Raw genomic sequence first — 25,001 nt, forward strand, 5'->3', positions numbered from 1 at the left:
AGAGTAAAGTAACGGAACATGAGGTCACATGGGAATGCAACCCTCTGCTCATGGCCCAGTTCAAAAGTAGTGCACTATAAAGGGAATAGGGGTGCCATTTGGGATGCTGCCAGAAGCAGGAAGTTGTCTGTAATTGGCAAAGCTGTGAGGACATGACTACAGTGATGCCATAGTAAAAGAGGTATATTAGGTTAGCTCTCCATATGGCTGTTACTGAGCGATATGGCCAAGGTAGTGATGACTTTGGCTGATGTGTGTTAGCCTGGGCAGTAAAAGAGTTGGTCCATTGTGACTTTCTCGACCTGCTTCCTATGAACTAGCCCAAGACTCTGCTCAACACTTTTATGACCTCATGGTTCTACCTGGCCCTCACATTTTTTTATTTGACCAGGTAAGTTGACTCAGAGCACATTCTCATTTACAGCAACAGCCTGGGGAATAGTTACAGGAGTGAGGATGAAGGAGCCAATTGTAAGCTGGGGATGATTAAGTGACCATATGAGGGCCAGATTGGGAATTTATCAAGAACACCAAGGTTAACACCCCTACTCTTACAATAAGTGCCATGCAATCTTTAGTGGCCACAGAGAGACAGGACACCTGTTTATCATCCCATCCAAAAAACAGCACCCTACACAGGGAAATCTCCCCAATCACTGCTTCCGACTGGCCCTCCAACACCACTTCCAGCAGCATCTGGTCTCCCATCCATGGACCAAACAGAACCAACCCTGCTGAACTTCAGAAGCAAGCCAGCAGTGGGATGCAGGCTGGTACAGAAAGTAAAGCTCTCTCTAAGAATAACCCAACTAAAACATTCCACAATTCTTCAAGTTAACAGTTATTTTTATACAAAGCACAGAATAATAACACTGTTAAAACGCACACTATAGTAGCCATAACGACAGTAACATCAGAATATCCCATTGACACTTTAGCAGTCAATTTACTGTACTCGCAATCTTTCAGGTTTTTACTGAATGTAGTGCTTTAGCTGAGCCGGGCCTCTTCTGACTCTCCTTTTGAATAATCTGTTGTGAGTGCCAGGACACTTGGGGATCAGCGGTACCGTTTTATAGCGTGGCCCGCTCAGGACACAGAGAGAGATGCAACGCATTCCATGTCTTTCCGTCGTCAAGGACGTATGTGCTTGGTCCTTCTGTTTGGATAACTTTGCGTGGCGCACTGTAATTTGGTGCACCCTTTTTGACATGAAAGGGACGTTTTACCCGCACCTGATCTCCCTCTTTGATGGGCGATCGTTTCACTCCCCCGTTTTGGCGTCCGTATAGGATTTCACTTTTTCTTGTGTGGCACGCACTCTAGTACGCACGGCATTGTCAGAGACGGAGGGACTCTGTCGTGGGAGAATGTTCAGGTTTTGTGCGAGCAGCAATCGTGGCGCAACTCCTGTAGTGGCGTGAGCTGTCGTCCTGTAGTGCATTTTGCCATTTGCAAACAGTCTTTTAGAACTCGGGTCCAGCGTTCCACCGCGCCATTTTCCCATGGGTAGTACGTAGACACTTTGGAGTGTTTAATGTCTCTGTCATGGAGGAATGAAGTCCATTCCTTCGAAGTGAATTGGGCACCATTATCGTTTACGATTTCGTAGCAATTTCCGTGGCGTCTGAACACGACAGTTAAGAATTTAATGATAGTCTGGGTAGTTACATTACTGGTAAACACAGCCTCAGGCCATTTACTGTAGTAATCCACGAGGGTGATCACGTAACGACAATCTGCTGGGGTAGTTTCAAACAGACCAACATTGTCAATTCCACATTTTTGCCATGGGCCTTCAGGAAGGGAAACAGGCTGGAGAGGCGCGACATGCGTCTTTGCAGTTTTGTCATTTGTCTGACAGAGTTAACATGTTGATATTGTAGTTTGTACAGACGTGTCCATTCCAGGCCACCAGTAGAGCTTACAGAGCCGTTGTTTTGTTCGGACGACTCCCTGGGGGTTGTCATGAGCTTGTGAAACCAGTCTGTGACGCAGCTTAATGGGCACTAGCAAAACGGTTTGGACCATGTTACACTGAACAGTTTTGTACAGAGAGTTCCTCCCGAATGGGAAAGTAAGATACCAGATCTGGGGGGGAAAAAAACCTTGTTTTGGGCAAGCCTTTTTCAATCTGGCTGTGTAAAACACACAGCTCAGGGCATGTAGCAGATTCGGAAGAGAACTCAGGCACTGACAGTGCATTAAGCCCAGTGGATAGCATGGCCACTAACTAAGGTTCAGTGATTGGGACAACATTATATTTTGGCCAGCCGGGGCTGAGGCCAAACCGTAGAGGACCCGACGGAATCTGAAAAGGCAGTTGTGTGTAATGAACGCTGTCAAGTCCCGGGTCTCATCATGAAGGAGGACCTGAAGGTTGGCACTAGCCAAAGCAATGGTTGAGAACATAGTAGCGCCTTGTAGCTCAGCGAAGAGATCTTCCATGTGAGGAAGTGGCTAACTGTCAATGATCACTGCTTTGTTTGGCTCGTATCTCCATGTTTATTTTTAGTAACCACTATAGGGGACCCCATGGGGAGGCATACATTTTCACAATGACATCAGAGTTTAGTAAGCGAAACAGGTCAGCAGAGACCGCTCTTTTAAACAGACAGTGGTAGTCGATTTAGTTGTTGTTGCACAGGAGTAACGCCATCTTTGAATTTCACGCAGTGAATGAACTCTTTGGCGCGCTGGGAGTCGCCAGGTGCTGTACCTTAACAGGCGTAGGAGAGGATACCACAGAATTACCAGCGATGTGCAGATTAAAGGCCGTAACTAAGTCCATGCCTAGCAAAGGCATTCCCTTTTCCACAATGGGCTATACTGTAGTAGTAACTGTATCATGCCGGACGTCAGCAGAGAGGCACCCTAAAACAAGTAAGTCTTGTTTAGAGTAGGTAACCAATTTCACATGTGGTGGTGTCTGGGGGCATTCATCAAAGAAGCGCATTTAGAACTGCTTGGGCAGGATAGAGACTAAGGATCTTGTATCAACCAACAGTCCAATGGGGTGAGGAGTAACCTCAGGGGTACTGACAGAGACATGTATTTTCAGTCTGTACATATCTTGTTTTAGTATATATCTTGTTTTAGTATGCATAGTATTATACGCTCCGGTACCTCGACCTCTTGTACACCTGTACGTAATGACCGTTTTTTTCACAGGCCTTGCATTTAGCCTTGGCGATGGGGCAGTCTGTAGCGTTAGCTAAGTGAGTATTAGATCCCCAGCTGTAACAGCAGCGACCTAACTTTCTTGTATCATCAGGCGGATTGGAGTCAGCACGGGCCTTGTATCTCTGTTTATTCTTCTTTTGGGGCTTTTCTGTACTGGCAGTGGATTATTAATGGACTGGATGTGGGCTTGGACATTTTCCACTTGAGTGGCGAGCGCAACAGCAGTGTGCAGTGTGAGATTAGCCTGCAGTAAAAGCCTTTCTTTGACATGGGAGGATGAGGTTTTTTCAACAAGTTGATCTCTCGGCATCTCATCTCCTCTGTCACCAAAGTCACAGTTCACAAGTAAGTCTCTCAGGGCAGCAACGTAATCTGCTATGGACTCATCAGGTCTCTGTGCTCTTTGTCGTAATTTATGGCGCGTGACCACGACATTGGTAGCCGTAATGAAATGCCCCTGGAGAGCTGGGACAGATGTTGCAAACCTAGTAGCTGTATCTGGTAAAGTGTAAAATATCCTTTGACCTTCAGTACCAAGGCAATGTAGTAGAATTGCACTCTTCCTAGCATCTGGCCAGTCATCTCCTGTAGCAACCAAATAGTTGTTGAAGATTTTTAACCACATGGCCAACGGCATCGTAGGTTGACCAGGGAAGGGCAGGAACGGAGTAGGTGATGATGCTAATGCTGCCGCCATCCTCGTCGTCAGTTTTGTCCTGTAGTAGGCTCGGTAACATGAGGATACAATGGGTATAATTAAGGGTAGGTTTACTCGGCAAGCTTAGCACTCCATCACAGCAGACATCATCAGCACATGCATACTCTTCTTCTCCATATCTGAAATCTTCTTCTCTTTGTACTTCCATTCTGTGTCAGAATACATAAAATACATTAGCTGTATGTCTCTAGTGGTCAACTTGGGTAGTGCAGCAGAACACAACAAAGACCTTCTGTGTTTTTGGACTATGTTACAGTCTTTCAGAACAATACATCAACTGTACAGTACACAGTGCCTGTATATGTTGACATTACGTTGTTGGAGCTGTTTTGGCTGGAATGTAGCACACTTTTAGTCCCAACAGTGTACTCAAAACATTACACTTTATTACCAAGGATATTTACTGTATACAGTATTTGTGTGTCAAAACAAATTGTATTTGTCACATGCTTCGTAAAAAAACAAGTGTAGACTAAGAGTGAAATGCTACTTTTCCAACAAGGCAGAATTAAAGATAAAAATACACAATTTGAAATAAAAAATAGAAATAGTGACATGAGGAATAAGTACACAGTGAATAACCAATAACAATAACAAGTAAAAATAATATATATACAGGGATTACCAGAACCGAGTCGATATGCAGGGTTATGAGGTCATTGAGCTATGTACATATAGGTAGGGGTAAAGTGACTAGACAACAGTATAGATAGTAGCAGTAGCATATGTGGTGTGAATTAGGAAAGTGTGTGTGTGTGTGTGTGTGTGTGTGTGTGTGTGTGTGTGTGTGTGTGTGTGTGTGTGTGTGTGTGTGTGTGTGTGTGTCAGTGTAAGTATGTGTGTGTGTGTGTGTCAGTGTAAGTATGTGTGAGTGTGTGGGTAGAGTCCAGTGCAAAAAAAAGTGTCAATGCACGTAGTCCGGGTAGTCATAGCTACAGTATTTAATAGTCTTGTTTAGCAGTCTTATGGCTTGGGGGTGGAAGATGTTCAGGTTCCTATTGGTTCCAATCTTGGTGCACTGGTACTGCTTGCTGTTCGGTAGCAGAGAGAACAGTCTATGGCTTGGGTGACTGGAGTCTTTTACAAGCTGGTCAGCTCATGCTCTGAGAACGCGTCCTGGTATTCCGTATGTGAATGTTAACTTGTTTAAAGGTCTTACTCACATCGACTACACATCACACAATCGTCCAGAACAACTGGTGCTCTCATGCACGGTTCAGTTTTGCTTGCCTTGAAGCGAGCATAGAAGGCATTTAGCTCATCTGGTAGAATTGCGTTGCTTGGCAACTCTCGGCTGGGTTTCCCTTTGTAATCCGTGATAGTTTGCAAGTTTGCCATCGAGTGTCAGAGCCGGCGTTATAGTATTCGATCTTAGTCCTGTATTGACGCTCTGCCTGTTTGGTGGCTCGTCAGATGTCGTAGCGGGATTTCTTATAAGCGTTCAAATTATTGAAAGCAGCAGCTCTAGCCTTTAGCTCAGTGTGGATGTTACCAGTAATCCATGACTTCTGGTTGGGGTATACAGTTGAAGTAGAAAGTTTACATACACTTTGTGTTTTTCAACCATTCCACACATTTCTTGTTAACAAACTATAGTTTTGGCAAGTCGGTTAGGACATCTACTTTGTCCACGACACAAGTAATTTTTCCAACAATTGTATACAGACAAATTATTTTACTTACAATTTACTGTACCACAATTCCAGTGGGTCAGAAGTTTAATTACACTAAGTTGACTGTGCCTTTAAACAGCTTGTAAAACTCCAGAAAATTATGTCATGGCTTTAGAAGCTTTTGATAGACTAATTGACATGATTTGAGTAAATTGGTGGGGGAACTGTGGATGCATTTCAAGGCCTACCTTCAAACTCAGTGCCTCTTTGCTTGACATCATGGGAAAATCAAAAGAAATCAGCCAAGACCTGAGAAAAAAAATTGCAGACCTCCACAATTCTGGTTCATCCTTGGGAGCAATTTCCAAACGCCTGAAGGTACCACGTTCATCTGTACAAACAATAGTACGCAAGTATAAACACCATGGAACCACGCAGCCGTCATACCGCTCAGGAAGGAGACGCATTCTGTCTCCTAGAGATGAACGTACTTTGGTGCGAAAAGTGCAAATCAATCCCAGAACAACAGCAAAAAAGATGCTAGAGGAAACAGGTACAAAAGTATCTATATCCACAGTAAAATGAGTCCTATATCAACATAACCTGAAAGGCCGCTCAGCAAAGAAGAAGCCGCTGCTCCAAAACCTCCATACAAAAGCCAGACTACGGTTTGCAGCTGCACATGGGGACAAAGATCGTACTTTTTGGAGAAATGTCGAATGGTCTTATGAAACAAAATTAGAACTGTTTGGCCATAATGACCATCGTTATGTTTGGAGGAAAAAGGGGGGGGCTTGCAAGCCAAAAAACACCATCCCAACCGTGAAGCACGGGGGTGGCAGCATCATGTTGTGGGGGTGCTTTGCTGCAGGAGGGACTGGTGCACTTCACAAAATAGATGGCATCATGAGGCAGGAAAATGATGTGAATATATTGAAGCAACATCTCAAGACATCAGTCAGGAAGTTAAAGCATGGGTCTTCCAAATGGACAATGACCCCAAGCATACTTCCAAAGTTGTGGAAAAATGGCTTAAGGACAACAAAGTCAAGATATTGGAGTGGCTATCACAAAGCTCTCACCTCAACCCTAAAGAAAATGTGTGAACAGAACTGGAAAAGCGTGTGCGAGCAAGGTGGCCTACAAACCTGACTCAGTTACACCAGCTCTGTCAGGAGGAATGGGCCAAAATTCACCCAACTTATTGTGGGAAGCTTGTGGAAGGCTACCTGAAACGTTTGACTGAAGTTAAACAATTTAAAGGCAATGCTACCAAATACTAATTGAGTGTATGCAAACTTCTGACCCACTGGGAATGTGATGAAAGAAATAAAACCTGAAATAAATCATTCTCTCTACTATTATTCTGACATTTCACATTCTTAAAATAAAGTGTTGATCCTAACTGACCTAAGACAGGGAATTCTTTAAAGGATTAAATGTCAGGAATTGTGAAAAACTGAGTTTAAATGTTTTTGGCTAAGGTGTATGTAAACTTCCGACTTCAACTGTATCTGTACGGTCACTTTGGGGACGTCATCGCCAATACTTTTATTAATGAAGCCCGTGACTGATGTGGTAAACTCCTCAATGTTAGCGGATGAAAAACAGTAAAACATTAATGTAGCTTAGCATCTGCTTCATCGGACCAGTTCCATATTGAGCGATTCACTGGTACTTCCTTTTTGAATTTTGAATTGTAAGCAGGAAGCAGGAGGATAGAATTATGGTCTGATTTGTCTAAGGGAGGGCGAGGAACGGCCTTGTATGCGTTTCTGTGTGTGGAGTTAAAGTGATCTAGAGTTGTGTCGCCTCTAGTTGCACAGGTTACATGTTGGTAAAAATTAGGTAAAACGGATTTTAGTTTCCCTGTATTAAAATCACTGGCCCCGTGCCAGCATCGGTTATGTTGGTAAATAGACAGCCACGAAAATATAGATGAAAACTCTCTTGGTAAATAGTATGGTCTGCAGCTTATCATGAAGTATTCTAACGCAGGCAAGCAAAAACTCAAGACTTTCTTAACATTAGTTAAATAAAGGTTAAATAAAAAATCTAATAAAATTAGAGATTGCGCACCAGCTGTTGTTAACAGAGAGACACAACCTCCTCCCTTTGTCTTACCCTCGTCTGCCGTCCGGTCTTGACAATGCATAGAAAACCAGCTAGATGTATATTATGACTCTGAGAAACATATACTATTACAGTTTTTCAGGTCCCGTTGATAGGATAGTCTCAAACGGAGCTCATCTAGTTGGTTCTCCAGTGACTGCACGTTCGCCAATAGAACAGAGGGCAATGGCAGTCTATTTGCTTGCCGAGGTAGTCCCATCAGGGTGCCGCCTCACCTGCCTCTCTTTCGCCGCTGCTTCCTCTTTCAAGTCACATGGATTAGGGCCTGGTCTGGAGTAAGCAGAACGTCCAGAGCTGCCAACTCGTTGAAGTAGAAATGTTCATTCAAATCGAGTTCACTGATCATTGTTCTGATGTCTAGAAGCTGTTTTCGTTCATAGGAAATGATGGGGGAGACATTATGTACAAAAAAAGTGTGTGTGTGTGTGTGTGTGTGTGTGTGTGTGTGTGTGTGTGTGTGTGTGTGTGTGTGTGTGTGTGTGTGTGTGTGTCAAATCAAATGAAATCACATTTTATTTGTCACATGCGCCGAATACAACAATGAAATGCTTGCTTACAAGCCCTCAACCAACAATGCAGTTTTAAGAAAATAACCCAAAAATGTGTGTGTGTGTGTGTGTGTGTGTGTGACTGGGGTGATTTAAGTAGAACCTCATGGCTCTTTCTGAAGTTAATTCACTTCTGGCAGAGCTGTGTTAGGAGTTTATTCTCCATCCATTTCCCTGGGTCACGCACATACTGTACATGTCTTAAAGTCAAACACTCACCCATTTAATTACCTTATGACATAACCATTCATGTAATGAGTGTTGGGTTTGACTGGGGCAGTGTAAAATACTGTATGCCATTTTCATGGACTGTGTCCCAAATGGGACCCTCTATTCCCTATGTAGCGCACTACTCTTGACCACGACCCCGTAGACCATTTGGGGTGCAACCATGGTTCAAATAGAACGTGCTCCATGATAGATAGACACACAGTGTAACAGTGGGTCGAGAGTTGAACCGGGACTAAGATTGAGTGGGGTTGGGTCAGGAGGGCTGGGAGAGAGAGTAGCATGCGTGTCCTCTTTATGAGGTATGAGCTCAGCCTGGACATGTGAATGTTGTCATCTTGCACAGGGGGGAGTTTATTTGCGCTACTCAATAAAACATGCTTTACGACCACCGGCGTCTTGTTTATGGTGTATTAGGAAGTCAACGTGAACTGTTGGACACAGAGCGCATAGTTCATGGCTAACAAGGCCTCTGGATACTGCCATGGTTACTGCCAGGAGAAGGGCAGGTAGTTAGGAGAGGAGGCGACAGAGAGAATGAGAGAGAGAGAGAGAGAGAGACCGAGAGCAAGAGAAACAGAGGCGGGAGAGAGCATACTGGAAGGTGCTATTCCTAGTGTAGCCATTACAGAAGGTCCAGCAACGACAACAAAAGGAGCCAGTCAGAAAATGTCATGCCTCAAATACCAGGTCATGGTTTATTTTTCCAGCTGTGTGCATCAGAGGAAAAATGTCCTCTTGTTTGTTTTCTTTCCTTTCTAGTTACATTTAGCTTGTTTGTTTCTGTTTGACGTTCTGGCTTTTCTCTATCGTCACTTGGGGTCTTTGTGGCATCTCGGTTCATTTTGATTGGCCCTTGAAGGACCCAGTACGAGATGAGGCCCAGGGGGACGGAGACCAATGAGACGAGTCCATTTTAAAGAGGCAGAGACATAGACCCGGTTCCAAGCATTACAACAACACTAAGCGGAGCATAGAGACACTGCAGGGAGGCTTTGGAACTCAGTGTGATGGTTACGAAAGAGAAGGGGAAAGAGACACATTTCTGCCAAATATTACTGTTGAAAACGATGACTTTAAGTGGATCACTGATTCTCACTTTTTCAGATTGAGCTTTTTCTCTCGAGGCCTTTATTGAAGAAGATGCTGAATCAAGTGTGGACATATACATTTGACATTTTTTGCCGTTTAGCAGACGTCTTTTTAGACCACAGTTGTATGGCAAGACATTCTTTTAGGCTAAGCCAAGGACTTCTTAACTTTTCTGATGAAATTCATGGCAAGTTTCTGTGCTTCAGTCCATGTTACCTCTGGCTATGTCATGTTATTGTCATCAACACTACTTCCACTCGTTCTTTCTGCTAATGTTAGGTATTTCTGTTTCTTAGAGAGTATGATATTAAACTCCTACAAGTGATGGTGACAGGAGTTTAATATCACACACACACACACACACACACACACACACACACACACACACACACACACACACACACACACACACACACACACACACACACACACACACACACACACACACACACACACACACACACACACACACACACACACACACACACACACACACACAGGTCTTAAATCCAAGTCATCCTTTGGATCTCAAATCCCAAAGCTGAAAGGGGCCTTTCCACCCCCTCCCTCCACACCTTTGTTGATGTAGTTTTATGGAAAGATGACCTGTTTTTGTAACTGCTGCAAAAAGTTTGAGTCTGTACAGACCCAGGGAGGGCCTCTGATGGGGTTGGGGGTGGGGAGGGGGTTGGCTAAGCAGGAACACAGTATATACTGCTGCCTGCCTTCCTGCCTCCCTTCCTCTCTGCCTGCCTGCCTCCTTGCATGCCTTCCTGCCTCCCTTCCTCTCTGCCTGCATGGCTTAATGAACTCATCTGAGAACCATTTTGTACATGTTTATTTACCTCTACTGGATAATTAGGCATGGTAAAGAGTGAAGAATTTGACCACCTTTATATCTACAGTAGAGGCACCATTTATGTGGTCACCAGTATGTGACCAGTAGAGACCGGTAGGTAAACAGTAGAAACCAGAAGAGACCAGTAGTTGACCAGTAGAGACGAGTAGGTAAACAGTAGAGACCAGAAGAAACCAGTATGTGACCAGTAGAAATCAGTATAGAGCAGTAGGTGAGCAGTAGACCAGTAAAGACCAGTAAATGACCAGTCTGGACCAGTAGAGACCATTCGACCATTAGAGGCCAGTGTGTGACCAGTACAGACCAGTAGACCAGTATGTGGTCAGTATGTGACCAGTAGAAACCAGTAGATATGTGATAGAATGGCTTTGTGGGTTGATAGGAGGAGCAGTGGTTTCATCTATGGGGACGTGGCAAATCCCTGTCTCAGACTCTCCTAAGCTTTCTGTCACAGTGTCACACGTTGTCAAACTTCCTGCTTGGCTCCTCGTACTGTCCTTTGGCGTGGCAGGAGTTACTGTCTGTGTTCTTTACTGTCACTGCTACAGCCGCTCTGCTTTCTCTCCACCTCTCTCCATGTTCCTCCCTCTCTGTTCCCCTCTATCCTCCCTCTCCACATGTCTCATTCCCCATTTCTCTCCCTGTCCAATTCTTTCTCTTCCCTCAGCGTCTGTATGTCAATCCCTCCCTCCCTCCCTCCCTCCCTCCCTCCCTCCCTCCCTCCTCTCCACACATAACCACTCGCATCACGTCCGCCTGTCTCGTGTGGTGGATGCGAATGGTTTCCATCACATGCAATAAAAGAGATGGAGCCTAAATCAGGCCACACATGGTGTCAGAGATGTTGTCAGTTTCCTAGGGCCCCCAAGAGACACCGCATGAACTCAGAGCCCTCTGGCCGCTTGGTTTCTCCACTCCCTATGTATTACGTAATTCACAGGTAGAAACTAAGTGAACACAGGGGGCATGTTTTGGATCACATTCAATCCAAGCTGTTAAACAGTCCGTCATTAGGCAGGTCCGTACTGCCAGGACCTCCCCTGTAGTAGGGAGAGCTGGACTGAATTGTATTTTGAGCACATTAAGCTCATTTAGCTTGAAGGCTCTGTTTGGAGCCTGGGCATAAACCTAAGGCACGGTGGGTCACCTCCCCCTGCCCACAGAGCAGCATCCTGGTAATGGGAAGCAGAGCTGAGTCTCTGCTGTGCCAACCCCAGTGATACCTCCCAGTCAGTCACACACAGATACATTGGCTGAGTCTTTTATTGCATTTTCATTTAATGACAGGATTTCACATTGGTGTAAGCCATTTATTCATGTTTATTCATTCACACACAGATACATACGCATACTGTAAGCACGCACGCCCACTTGTACACACTCACATGGACACACACACACACACACACACACACACACACACACACACACACACACACACACACACACACACACACACACACACACACACACACACACACACACACACACACACACACACACACACACACACACACACACACACACTTTGTCTCCTACTCTGTACTACTTCTTTATGCTATTGAGGAAATCAGAGTCATTCATTGAGCCATCCTCCCCTTCCAAATTGTAAAAAGATCTTGGCTTGTTTTACAGTATATCAAATGATCTTATTAAACTTCTAATTTCTGTTTGGAGTAACGAGCCACAGATGGGCTGCTGGATTTCAGATATGTTAAACCTGCTTTGAACAAGTCCAGCGTTTAGCATGAGTTACAAAAACAAATTTAACATCCAACCATATTGGACACCATTTTGGTATTTTTGGCACGACGAGGTTATCCATGACTGCCCATTGTCTTCCTGATTCTATCCTGAACTAGTCCATTTCTCAACCATCTAAACCATGGTTGAGAAATTCACTTTCACATAACAACGCAATGGTTGCTTTCTTGGAGCTGATTTGTGCTGATTCCAAGGGTTGAGTGTGTTTTAGGCAGGGCACAGTTCCAGAACACTCTCGGACTGACCTCAGCTCACAGCACTCTGTTCTCATCGGTTACTATAGCTTCCCTCCTCATATTTACTGTAAATAAACACTGTCTTCTAATGAGCAAAGCCGTATCAGTTCTGCTCGGACGTTTGCACCATGGACACCCGTTTGCCCTCCTAGGCAGGAATTAAAGGGGGAAATCTGGGATTTGTTAGATCCGTTTTTGGACAGTTAAATGAATGATACCACCTGACCAGTTGGATGTTTTTAAAATCCCGGAGTGCCCCTTTAATGGTCAGTTTGAAGAAGAGAACAAGTTGATGATACAGTTCCAGTATATGTACCAAACATTGGTCAAAGAGAAAGCTCTGGGACATAACAGCGTAATCCAATGTGATCAAGGTAGACATTGTCAGGATGTCATATCAACTCAATAGCATAAGGAGACCAATAGCATACGTTGTTTTTCCCAAACGTCCGCGGTCAGGAAAACCAGCTACTGTAGTGTTGAAAAACGATGGTTGTTCATTACTTGTCATGGAAAAGTTATTTGTGTTTGGAGCAACATTGTGTTTTGCTACGAGCAGTAAAAGTGTTTTTTTTTTGTCAGCCTGTGGTCTCAGCATGGTCTCAGTATCTTAGAGGTTGGTTGTTTTGTGGTTGTGGTTGGCCAGGCTCAACTAGGTTTGACCTCGCAGCTGAGGGAAGTGATGACAAACCACTGTCCAGTTGAATGAGCAGCAGCCAGTCTGAAGGAACCATGAAACTCCACATATAGACAACGCGTTATCGTCAAACTGTGAACAAGGAAGCGCCGATTTCACTCTTGTCTCCATTTATCTGGAGTCTGCTCTGATTTCTCTCAGATCCTTCCTCGGAAATGTTCATAATGAAACCCATTTAATGATTTTCACTGAGAAAATTGTCTCAGGCTTCAGTCCAGATATGCATAGACTAGAAGACATTTAGCTGCAGTCCAGTACACCCAAACCTTAATGTCTAAATAGTATCAGCTATCCAGAGGTTCTGTCCTCAGTGTTTTGCGGTCTGTTTTGAGGATTTGCTTCTGTGATCTGATATGAGAACAGACAGTTTTTTTGTTTCACTTTGTTTGTTTGAATTGTCCAATGTCCATCTATCAGATGGCGATCACTCTAATCAACCAGAGAATCTAGAGGCCTTGTGTGTATCCCAGGAATAGTAGTAAACATACAGATGCTTTTCCAGTGATATAGAGCCCTATGGGTCTGTGTCTGTTGTCCTGTTGCCAGACCCCAGGGCCCATCCAGGAAGTCACCCACTGGGAGACCAACAATTAAGCCATGACATATGGATCATGACCGTGGACTGAGACGGTCTCTGGACTGAGGGAAAAACACAGGTCCAACAGAACAGCTGCTTCATCTGAAACCTCCGGCCCAGTCTGCCCCCTTGACTCTGAATCTGACAATCAATGGGAGGGAGGGGGGGGGGGGAGTGCAGGAAATGGAGGGGGTAGCGGGTTTGCTTTGTTGTTGTTTGTTGTTGGTGGCGGCCATGTTTGTGTTTTGACAGCTGTCCTCCATTTTGGATACTCGGACAGCTAACCCTGAGAGCTTAGTTGATCCTGTCGACATTCTCTAGTGATGATGGAGTTGGAACGCCTTGTCTGTGTATTGTAAAACATTCCTTTTGTCGTGTTTGATTTACTTTTAGCACAATAGATTTATAAAATATCTGTCAACATATTTAGATAGGTCTGCAGTTTCTGGCCCAAGTCTTTTTGATCACTTAAAAGTGATGCATGTTATCATGTTCTTTTTTAGCAGTGGAAGCCGGCATTGGGTTTGCACTCCAAACACGTCAGTCGTTATAAATGTTCTTGAAGCTTTGAAATCCATTTTGTTTCGCCCTAACAAACTGAATAACCATTGCCATGTTCTACAATGATCCATGCACAGAGGCAAATTGAAGAGGAGCTTTGTCACTGGCCACTACATCTCACCGACCAATACTTTGGTCAGCTGCTATAAGGCCTGTCTGAGGTGATTCTGTATGACTGGCTGAACACAAAGAACCGGCACAGTGATATTAAGAGATATTCTTGGCAAATCTCCGGTAAATCTCCTTTTCACTTTGACTTGGCTGAGTGGACAGAATACATTTTCCAGCTGGAAAGGGTGTTGAACTGAGGTCTGCTTGCCAATGATCATTACAGGTCCCAGGACAGCTATAGAAAGAGGAGGCCTGGTATCCTGGTCAAAGTCCCACTGGGGCCCTATAGCAGCAGAGCAACCTGACTAGCTGGTCACTTCAGTATTTTCTAATTGGCTAAAGTGATCCCTCGCTAGCTCTTCAACTGCATGGGTGGCGACTCAAGTGCTCTGGCACTCAAGTGGTGCCAGAGCACTTGAGTGGTGCCACATTTGTGGTGCCACATTTGGTGCCAGAGCACTTGAGTCGCCACCTATGCGGTTGAAGAGCAGTATAGCTAGCGAGGGATAACTTTAGCCAATTAGAAAATCTATTTGGTGCCAGAGAACTTGAGTGCCAGAGTCTATTCTACACCAATGCTTTTCTACAATGGAAATGATTAGGCTTTATACCACTGGTGGGTCTAATCCTGAATGCTGTTTGGTTAACACCGCATTCCAGCCGGTGTCTATTCCACAAATTACCACCGGCTAAATCTATGATGTTAAAATGCCTGTTCACTCTGTTCCATCTGATACGGTACAATCGACTGTCTCATCAGCTCAGCCAGCTCATTTATATACTAGATATACTATGTAAAAAGCATCTAGACATTACCTACCATTTTGTTTAGACTGGCATTTCGTTTTCAACAGCGGAGATTTGCAACTGACATTTGCAATATTGTTTCAATATTGAAATTCGATCTCCAGCTGTCCTACGGTAATGAACCTGTCAGGAGTCAGGACGAGTCAGACAGGCAGGCAGCTTTTCACTGCCAGGCGAAATCATGAATCAGCATCATTTTTATGGATATACACAAAGAAACGTCAAAGGAAAAACACGAAATGCCGCTTCAGTTTGAAGTGATTGTGTTAGCTGTGTGTCCTGGCGAGATATTAAATGTTCTATGCCAGGTGAAATCGCGCATCATTAGCCCATTGTTATGGATGTATCCCCAAACAATCACCAGAAAACAGCTTAAAACAAACGCAAATGCAGCTCCTTTCGCTGTTATTCTGACTGCACTGTTGGACGAGGCTGTGTTAGCAAGCAAGGGATAAGAACATTGCCAGCTGTCATGGCAATGAAACATTTGACTGGGTGGCATCCATAGAATTAGAACAGAACGACTGGGTCGGGTCTCTGGCAAAGGAACCGATAGAACGACTGACCAGCCGGCTTGGGTAGCAACCCTAGATTCGTGTTGTGACTATATCTCGTGGAAAGATGAAATAGTATGAATAAATTCATCAAAATAAAAAAAACATATGAAAATATGTCAATCATTATTTGAACATGTTGTTAACCCTTTGTAGAAAAGTGATAATGCCCTCGAAGCTGTTGTTTTGGAGGATATATTGGCACGGGGTCTTGGGCCTAACAACAACCGTGCCAATATGTCCTCCAAACAACGGCTTCTCGGGCATTATCACTTATATAATTCATTATCATAATCATATTACATGAGACAGCAAGCCCTACAGGCATTTATTATCCATAGGTCAATAAGTTTTAACACAAAGATTGCATTGGCACAGGCCATCTTTGTGTTGCCATGGAAATGTTGGAAGTGGCTTTCCTTGAGCTGGGCATGCAAATACGTTTTGTTTCAGGTACATGAAACGCAGGACCTTTCTTTTTTTCACCCACTTCCTGAATTCAAATGTAATGCAGCTGTGTTCCCGTCAGCACTGTGGATCTCGCCACTCATCTGTCAGGAAAGATATCCTTGGAAAGAAATATTCCAGGAAAATGTAAGAGAATGCCAACATTCCTCCATGACTTTCCCCGCTGGTTGGAGGCACTTGAAGGTCCCTGGTGTGAATACATACTTCTACATACTGATGTTGATTATTGAATCCAGGAACTGTCTGTTTATGTTTCATTATGAGGAGAGTGTGTGTGTGTGTGTGTGTGTGTGTCTGTGTGTGTCTGTGTGTGTGTCTGTGTGTGTGTGTGTGTGTGTGTGTGTCATAGAGTCTGCCAAGTGAAGGCTTTCCCAGGAAAATAAGCCTGTGGCACAGTGTAAACAGTTTGGGGGGGTCTTGTTATGGTGTCCCTCACCCCCTCACCACCCGGGGCCTCAGGGAACAACTGGGCCCTTTAATGTGGCCTCCAGGCTGTTTGTCCAGATGTGGGGACCTGGAGATTCAGACCCAGGGCCTGGAGAAGCCCAGACCTCAGCCCACATAGGGCCAGCCAGGCCACACTTTGACCAGGCTCTCTGCTGTCTCCACATAGCCTGACTCTGTAGCCACCTGAGCCATAATATACCCAAATGCACCCTAATCCCTTATAGTGCCCTACTTTTGACGAGGGCTCATAGGACTCTGGTCAAAAGTAGTGCACTTGCACTATATAGGGAATAGGTGCCATTTGGGACGCACCCCTAGGTAGAGTGCAGAGATGCAGGATATACAGTCATAGGATATAATATATTGAATATACACTGAGTGTATAAAACATTAAGAACACTAATATTGAGTTGCACTCTACAAGGTGTAGAAAGCGTTCCACAGGGATGCTGGCCCATGTTGACTCCAATGTTTCCCACAGTTGTGTCAAGTCGGCTGGATGTCCCTTGGGTGGTGGACCATTCTTGATACACACAGGAAACTTTTGAGCGTGAAAAACCCAGCATTGTTGCAGTTCTTGACACAAACCGGTGCGCCTGGCACCTACTACCATACACCGTTTAAAGGCACTTAAAATTCTTTCACTTCCTATGGCAAGGGTAGTCAACTAGATTTAGCTGCAGGCTGTTTTTTGTTGGAGCGAATTGTCTGGGGGCCGGAAAATAATATTTATGATTTGTACACTGCAAATTGGCCACAACTGGCCACAATTCCAAAAGTAAATTGTATTTGAAAATAACAATAATTGTATACCTTGATTACATTGAGACATGATCAAATATCATTTTTTTTTGTGGGAATACCCCTGTTTTTGTCGGCGGGCCACCTGTTGCGTGTGTGTGTGTGTGTGTGTGTGTGTGTGTGTGTGTGTGTGTGTGTGTGTGTGTGTGTGTGTGTGTGTGTGTGTGTGTGGTTACAGTTTGAATAGTGTGAACAAACTAACTAGGATGCTGTCAAACTCATTTGAATATGTTTTTACATACACATTTTTATTCGTCTGCATTTCTCTCCCTTGTGTAGGTATCCAGGAGGGTACCCAGTGTACTAAGTGTAAGAATGAGTGGGCACTGAAGATCTCCATAGCACTGCTCTACGTGCTGTGCACTCTACTCACCATCGCTGTTGCTGTCCTCGGGTATAAAGGTAAGCAAGGACACCTGTCAGTCAAAGTGCATGCTTCAGTAAACTGTATTTCGGACTGTAGATCGTTTACACTACCTCCACTGGTGTCTATGGACATAATATTGCTTTCAAAACAAAAGTCCCCAGGGTACAGACAATTACAATGACTCAATACATTATGCATAAAACAAAAGTCCTAATAAAACTAAGGCTCTACAACTTGTAAGGTAGGGGGAGACATCTCTTCATGCTTGTGTAACTGTCAAAGTGGTTGCTACTTTAGAGACATAGAATGGAAAGTCTAGCTATGTCACTGTGTGAGCTGACTGGGACCGTGGTGACCAGCATTGCTCAACCAAACCTTATTGCGCCTTCACATTGAGAAAGTGAGTGTCCAAACTGTGCGTGAGGTCCTTCTCCACATCCTGCCAGGAAATAAGATCACCCCTGTTTGATCACCATGAGCACAGTGTGTTTGTTTGCTTTGGAGTGTGAGGCTGTGTGTGTGTGTGTGTGTGTGTGTGTGTGTGTGTGTGTGTGTGTGTGTGTGTGTGTGTGTGTGTGTGTGTGTGTGTGTGTGTGTGTGTGTGTGTGTGTGTGTGTGTGTGTGTGTGTGTGTGTGTTTGGTGTATGTTTGTGTGTGTGTGTTTGGTGTATGTTTGTGTGTGTGTGTGTGTGTGTGTGTGTACATGTGTACGTGTGTACATGTGTACGTGTGTACGTATGGGCGTGTGTGTTTGTGTGGGCTAATGTCCCCAGTGACTCCTTACGGTCTGCCCAAACATGACATAGATGCTGTTGGGCAATGTTTCATTGTTATTAATTCAGGCTAGTGGAAGAGTCATGGAAACTCTGAGCGATCCCACTGACTGTAAGACCATCACACTCTCTGAAACCAAAACAAGCCCTGTTCTCTCCAAAGTGACATTAACTCAGCCGCAAACCTCCCCCTTTTTTGCTTTTCTTTGAAAACCTCAGCACTGTTGTATGTTCTCCCCCTTGCACCCTTCCTGCACCCCTGCACACCCCCGTTCCCCCTCTCTCGGGACCCAAGGACTTACTCTCCGCTTATTTTACCAACACCCCCACGCTCACACCTCAAGGAAGCGGCCCGCGGTTGTGGAGCTCCACTTCCTGGTCTGTGTTCCGATTTTTCCAGCTTTTTCCGCAACGGTCCAAAGGCCGAACTAAGACTGTTCCTGTGATAATTACGCTAACCGTTCTCATATGTGTGCACAAATAACCGTTTTATCATCGCTCGTGGTTGTTGTGGATTTTCGACTAATTTAAAAGTGATGTCCTTTACACTCACAATTGGGTTCGGTCAGTCAGTAGTCAATCCTCCTCCTTGTTCCACACTGCACATTTTCATGCAGCCCTAATTAAGACCAGATAAGCGGTACACTCACTGTAACTCTAGCAAAACCCACTAAAATTGGTCTTTACTGGCAGAGCTGTAGTAGTGGGCTGTCCAGGGAACCACAAGCTCCACAGCCTAACCATGCAGTCAGGTCTAGATGGTTATGTGAAGTAAGACTAGGGCTGTGGCGGTCACGAAAATACGTCAGCCGGTGATTGTCAAGCAAATATCTGTTGGTCTCACGGTAATTGACGTTGATTAACATAAACACATTTAGCATCTCCTGGCTTCCACATACACTGATGCAGACCTTTGGAACATCTACATTTTAAAAAGTTGAATAAATCCATGTAATATAGCCTACACCTGCACAAAAGATCCATTATTTAAGTCTATTTCAGATGAACAGAATAGCATACTCCGAGTTGTCCTTATGTTAGGTCCTGATCTGACATTTGAAAGGCATGAGTGTGAGCACAGTGTGTTTGATCACCATGAGCACAGTGTGTTTGTTTGCTTTTGAGTGTGAGGCTGTGTGTGTGTGTGTGTGTGTGTGTGTGTGTGTGTGTGTGTGTGTGTGTGTGTGTGTGTGATCGCTTGAAAGGCATGAGTAGATGTTCTAAAACTCTGGACTGGTAGTGTATGTACTCCTATATGCTTAATTAAGAGTTATTCGTGTAACTTAAGTTGTTCTAGTCTATACGTTTAGATTTTTAAGACATTGTAATGCTGCATGATGCGACTCTAATGGTGATTTGAAAAAAGTCGCTTGAAAGGCATGAGTTTTTTTTGCGCAGGCTGCACACACTTTATCAGTCTCTCATTCACATTTTGGCAAGTACTTGATAATGGCTCGAATTTCACGGCGACATCCCTTTGTGTGGCCGTAATGCGCCCCCCAAAAAATTCATACCTTTTGCGGCCAGTGGCCGTTGTGTCCTTGGACCGGAGTGCTGCGTTGTGCCCTTCTCCCTGAGTGCTGCATGCTCGGAAGCACCTCTCACTCACATGGCTCTCCATCACGGGATCGGGTCTTTCTCACAGGCTACAAGTGAAGACAGACACATCGGGGACGCAACTGCGCGCATCCTTATCTAATCCCGAGGTACATAGTGAAGATATTGAAAGAACTGTCCACATTTACTTTTCGGCAGCCAGCAAGCTGAGTAGGCCTAACGAACAGCAAAAGCACTAGCCAATGCCAATCTACTATCCCCAATAGTACAAAAGTTGACCTATTCTGTGCGAGAATAAATATTCCAAACATAGTCTGGGACAGTTGTGGGATGCGATAGATCCCACATTAATACAAACACTAGCATCCCCAAAATATGTTAACGCAATGTGGCTAACGCAGCAGATCAGAATGTTTAGCTTTAAATGTTGATCAACTACTAGGCTGTTTAGGCTGTTTAGGCTATTAGGCTGTTTCTTCACATTATAGCGCAGCAATGCACACATGGAAAATTCCAGAAAATGATGTCATGGCTTTAGAAGCTTCTGATAGGCTAATTGACATAATTTGAGTAAATTGGAGGTGTACCTGTGGATGTGTTTCAAGGCCTACCTTCAAACTCAGTACCTCTTTGCTTGACATCATGGGAAAATCAAAAGAAATCAGCCAAGACCTCAGAAAAAAACTGTAGACCTCCAAGTCTGGTTCATCCTTGGGAGCAATTTGCAAACACCTGAAGGTACCACGTTCATCTGTACAAACAATAGTACGCAAGTATAAACACCATGGGACCACGCAAACCTCATACCGCTCAGGAAGGAGACGCGTTCTGTCTCCTAGAGATTAACGTACCTTGGTGCAAAAAGTGTAAATCAATCCCAGAACAACAGCAAAGGACCTTGTGAAGATGCTGGAGGAAACAGGTGCAAAAGTATCTATATCCACAAGAATATATCCACCTATATCGACATAACCTGAAAGGCCTCTCAGCAAGGAAGAAGCCACTGCTCCAAAACCTCCATAAAAAACGCCAGACTATGGTTTGCAACTGCACATGGGGACAAAGATCGTACTTTTTGGAGAAATGTCCTCTGGTCTGATGAAACAAATATAGAACTGTTTGGCCATAATGACCATCGTTATGTTTGGAGGGAAAAGGGGGAGGCTTGCAAGCCGAAGAACACCATCCCAACCGTGAAGCAAGGGGGTGGCAGCATCATGTTGTGGGGGTGCTTTGCTGCAGGAGGGACTGGTGCACGTCAGTAAATAGATGGCATCATGAGGCAGGAAAATTATGTGGATATATTGAAGCAACATCTCAAGACATCAGTCAGGAAGTTAAAGCTTGGTTGCAAATAGGTCTTCCAAATGGACAATGACCACAAGCATACTTCCAAAGTTGTGGCAAAATGGCTTAAGTCAAGGTAGTGGAGTGGCCATCACAAAGCCCTGACTTCAATCCTATAGAAAATTTGTGGGCAGAACTGAAAACCTTGTGCGAGCAAGGAGGCCTACAAATCTGACTCAGTTACACCAGCTCTGTCAGGAGGAATGGGCCAAAATTCACCCAACTTATTTTGGGAAGCTTGTGGAAGGCTACTTGAAACGTTTGACCCAAGTTAAACAATATAAAGGCAATGCTACCAAATACTAATTGAGTGTATGTAAACTTCTGACCCACTGGGAATGTGATGAAAGAAATAAAGCTGAAATAAATAATTCTCTCTACTATTATTCTGACACTTCACATTCTTCAAATAAAGTGGTGATCCTAACTGACCTAAGACAGGGATTCTTTGCTAGGATTAAATGTCAGGAATTGTGAAAAACTGAGTTTAAATGTATTTGGCTAAGGTGTATGTAAACTTCCAACTTCAACTGTATACCAAATAACACATGTGTGAAATTTGTTTTGATTTAAAATGGACTATTATCATGACCTGTCTCAAAACCGGGGCAGCGGGAAAAAATACATGTCATCTATGCACTTAAATAGAGAATGGAGGACGGTTTTCCTGTGGTTCATTTTCAAGCCAGCCAGGTGTGCTGATTATTAGGAAAGTTGAGAAATAAATATAGTAGGCCTAACCTATAGAAAGCTGATACGATCCTCCTCTTTTTAATAGAAGCCATCACTCTGTTTTATCGCTCAATTGCATAGGCTATATAAATGTTGCGCGACTAGAGGTCATGGGCTCTCATGAAGTGTTTGATTAGATTTTCGATCACATTTGCATTGATGTCAGAGTGATTAGAGGGACAATAGAGTGCTGAGTACCAGGCAGTTAGCAAGTTTGATAGGCTACTAATGACCATCAGCAGCATCAGAGTTTGGAGAATCCTAATTACAGTGACTAAACAGTCACGTGGAATTTGACCGCCTTCATGACTCGGGACTGCCCGTGTGGCGGTAATACAGTCACCGCAACAGCTGCAAGTGAGACCCCAATGTTCTATTCACTTCACATCTATATTCTGTACTGTAGGATGCAGTGTATGATGAAGTGTGGACAGATATCTTAACATCTAGCCCACCCTATGCTCTCTACTCTTACCCATAGCAATGTCCTCGCTTCATCACCTGATCTCTTTATGGTGCGTATGTGATCTCTTCTGAGCTACAGTATAGAACCTCCATGATAGGCTGGTAAAACCTCTTCTCCAGCTCTCGGACATTGTCCTGGCAGGAAAGACTAGGGTTGCGTCCCCTATGGGGGCCCTGGACAAAAGTAGCGCACTGTATAGGAAATGGGGTGTCATTTGAGACACGACCCAGGCTATATGAGGGAGGGATTAGACACAGGTGAATATGAGGAGGGAGAGGAATCATAGAAGAGAATAAGAGGGTGTAGGGAGAGTCTCGCCCTCTCTTTGGCCTCACTCAGCACTCATGCTGCGTTCTCCCTCTCTCTCCCTCTGCTCCAGCTGTGTACATGGAATCTGTCACTACATTCTGGGCTATAATATTGAGCTTTAGCAAAAATAAGCAGAGGTGTCAGGGTGTGTGTGTGTGAGTTTGTCGTGTGCTTGCGTGTGTTGTGTGTATTGTGAGGAAGGGATGACACCCAGAAACCACAGCTGCAGCACAGCTGGCCTAGGGCATAGCTCTGGAGACCAGATATTATACAGTGTGTGTGTGTGTGTGGGTGTGCGTGCGTGTGTGAGCGCATGTGTGTATGTGCATGCGTCTATCAACATAGTATTAAAGATATTTAAATATTTAATTATATAATTGAGCAGGATAAAATGGATTCCAACCACGTAGAGCATCCATCTCTGTGTGTGTGTGTGTGTGTGTGTATGTGTGTGTGTGTGTGTGTGTGTGTGTGTGTGTGTGTGTGTGTGTGTGTGTGTGTGTGTGTGTGTGTGTGTGTGTGTGTGTGTGTGTGTGTGTGTGTACTCTCCCTGTGATTCTCCAGCGTTCAGCTAAACCATGTAAAGCATCCCTGTTGTTCCAGAGTAGCAGGCTAGCAGCGTATGTGGGCCATTTAGGATGCTAATTGTTCCATAACTTGGAAGAAAGTTTCCCAAAGTTGTGTTTTTATCCACTGCATTCTGCATTAACATCTATTTGAATCCAACATCTAGACAGAGAGGAAGTAATACATTAGTACAGAGAGCATCACACCGAAGTGATTAAAGTTTAATGGATGAGGATGAGTGCAATTAAAAACACAGCGTTGAGTCTCGTCCCCCATGGCTTGTCCCCCAGACATAGAAACAAGTCAAAACAAACAGTAAAAGTGTGTGTGTGTGTGTGTGTGTGTGTGTGTGTGTGTGTGTGTGTGTGTGTGTGTGTGTGTGTGTGTGTGTGTGTAATTGTTATAGAGAGAAACAATGTGCAGTAGATGTACGGTTTGGTCTGCAGACCTGAGCTGAATGCGTCTTTTGTGCTCTGTGCGGTACAGTAGTTTGTGGTGTCTGGAAATGTGTCTCATTTAGTTTGCAGTGGAACGTTTCATTTCAGACTGGCCATGCCTCTCCACTCTGAGCTAACACTACTCTTTCAATCGAGAGGGCGTTTTTCTAGTTCATATGTTTTTTTAATTTTTTTAATTTTGAGAGTATTTGGGGGACGGATAGCCATCTATGAGGGTAAACATTTTAAACATCTTTCCACCATGAAAAGGCTACTGTACATCCCTAGTGGCATTTCTTTTCCGTATACAGGCATCTTGAGTTTCCCAAAACATTAGGACGTCTACTCCGTACAAAACCATTTTCCATCAGAATTATATTCTCCCTGTTTCAAGTCTGGATACATGTCTGTGAATGGTAGGGAATGTTGTTTTGATCCCTTGTTTCCTGTACTGGAAAGAGAGGGATGCTGGGAGAATTAGACGTTCAGTGAGTGCATGTAGTAAACGGTTTCTCAAACATGTGGAAGCATTTACTCCTGCGTTCCACACACACTACTACACACGTCTATGAGGCTACCCATACCAGCCCCATGTTTAGAAAGCGTCTCAGAGTAGGCAATGCTGATCTAGGATCAGTTTTGCCTTTAATCATTATGAACAAGATCAGCACTGCTACTGATCTGCCGCTTTGTGAATATGGACCCCAGTCAACGCTATCAGCTACAGTCGGAGTGATTCTAACACAGGACACTCACCTGAAACAAATGCCATCTAAGTGTACATACTGTACTGTTGGGATGAACTCCCTGCTATGCATGCAAGCGAATATGGCACAGATTGAGAGATTCAGTCTACTTGAATGTTTGTTTACCATAATTACAGATGGAACACATGCAAGTCATTAAAAGCTTGCATGAAACTTCTGGGTTTCTATTTTCAGAAGGCATTTTTTTCCCCCTATTGTTTGTCGACAATGAGAAAAGCGCACTCATCCTCGGCGGTTTGAAGAATGCTTCTCTGTCTCTCGTCTCTCATTTCCAGTCGAAGT

General features: G+C 44.2%; 1 protein-coding gene across 1 annotated transcript in view; it reads left to right on the forward strand.

The window, feature by feature from the left end:
- LOC129822767 (collectin-12-like) overlaps positions 1–25,001 on the forward strand; it is a 45,473-nt gene that overhangs the window by 14,481 nt on the left and 5,991 nt on the right. Inside the window, exon 3 of the mRNA XM_055881155.1 lies at positions 17,677–17,799. Coding sequence (XP_055737130.1) covers positions 17,677–17,799 — 123 coding nt within the window. The remainder of the gene's footprint in view (positions 1–17,676; positions 17,800–25,001) is intronic.

The sequence above is a fragment of the Salvelinus fontinalis genome, chromosome 25 (assembly GCF_029448725.1).
Source record: "Salvelinus fontinalis isolate EN_2023a chromosome 25, ASM2944872v1, whole genome shotgun sequence".
NCBI lineage: Eukaryota > Metazoa > Chordata > Actinopteri > Salmoniformes > Salmonidae > Salvelinus > Salvelinus fontinalis.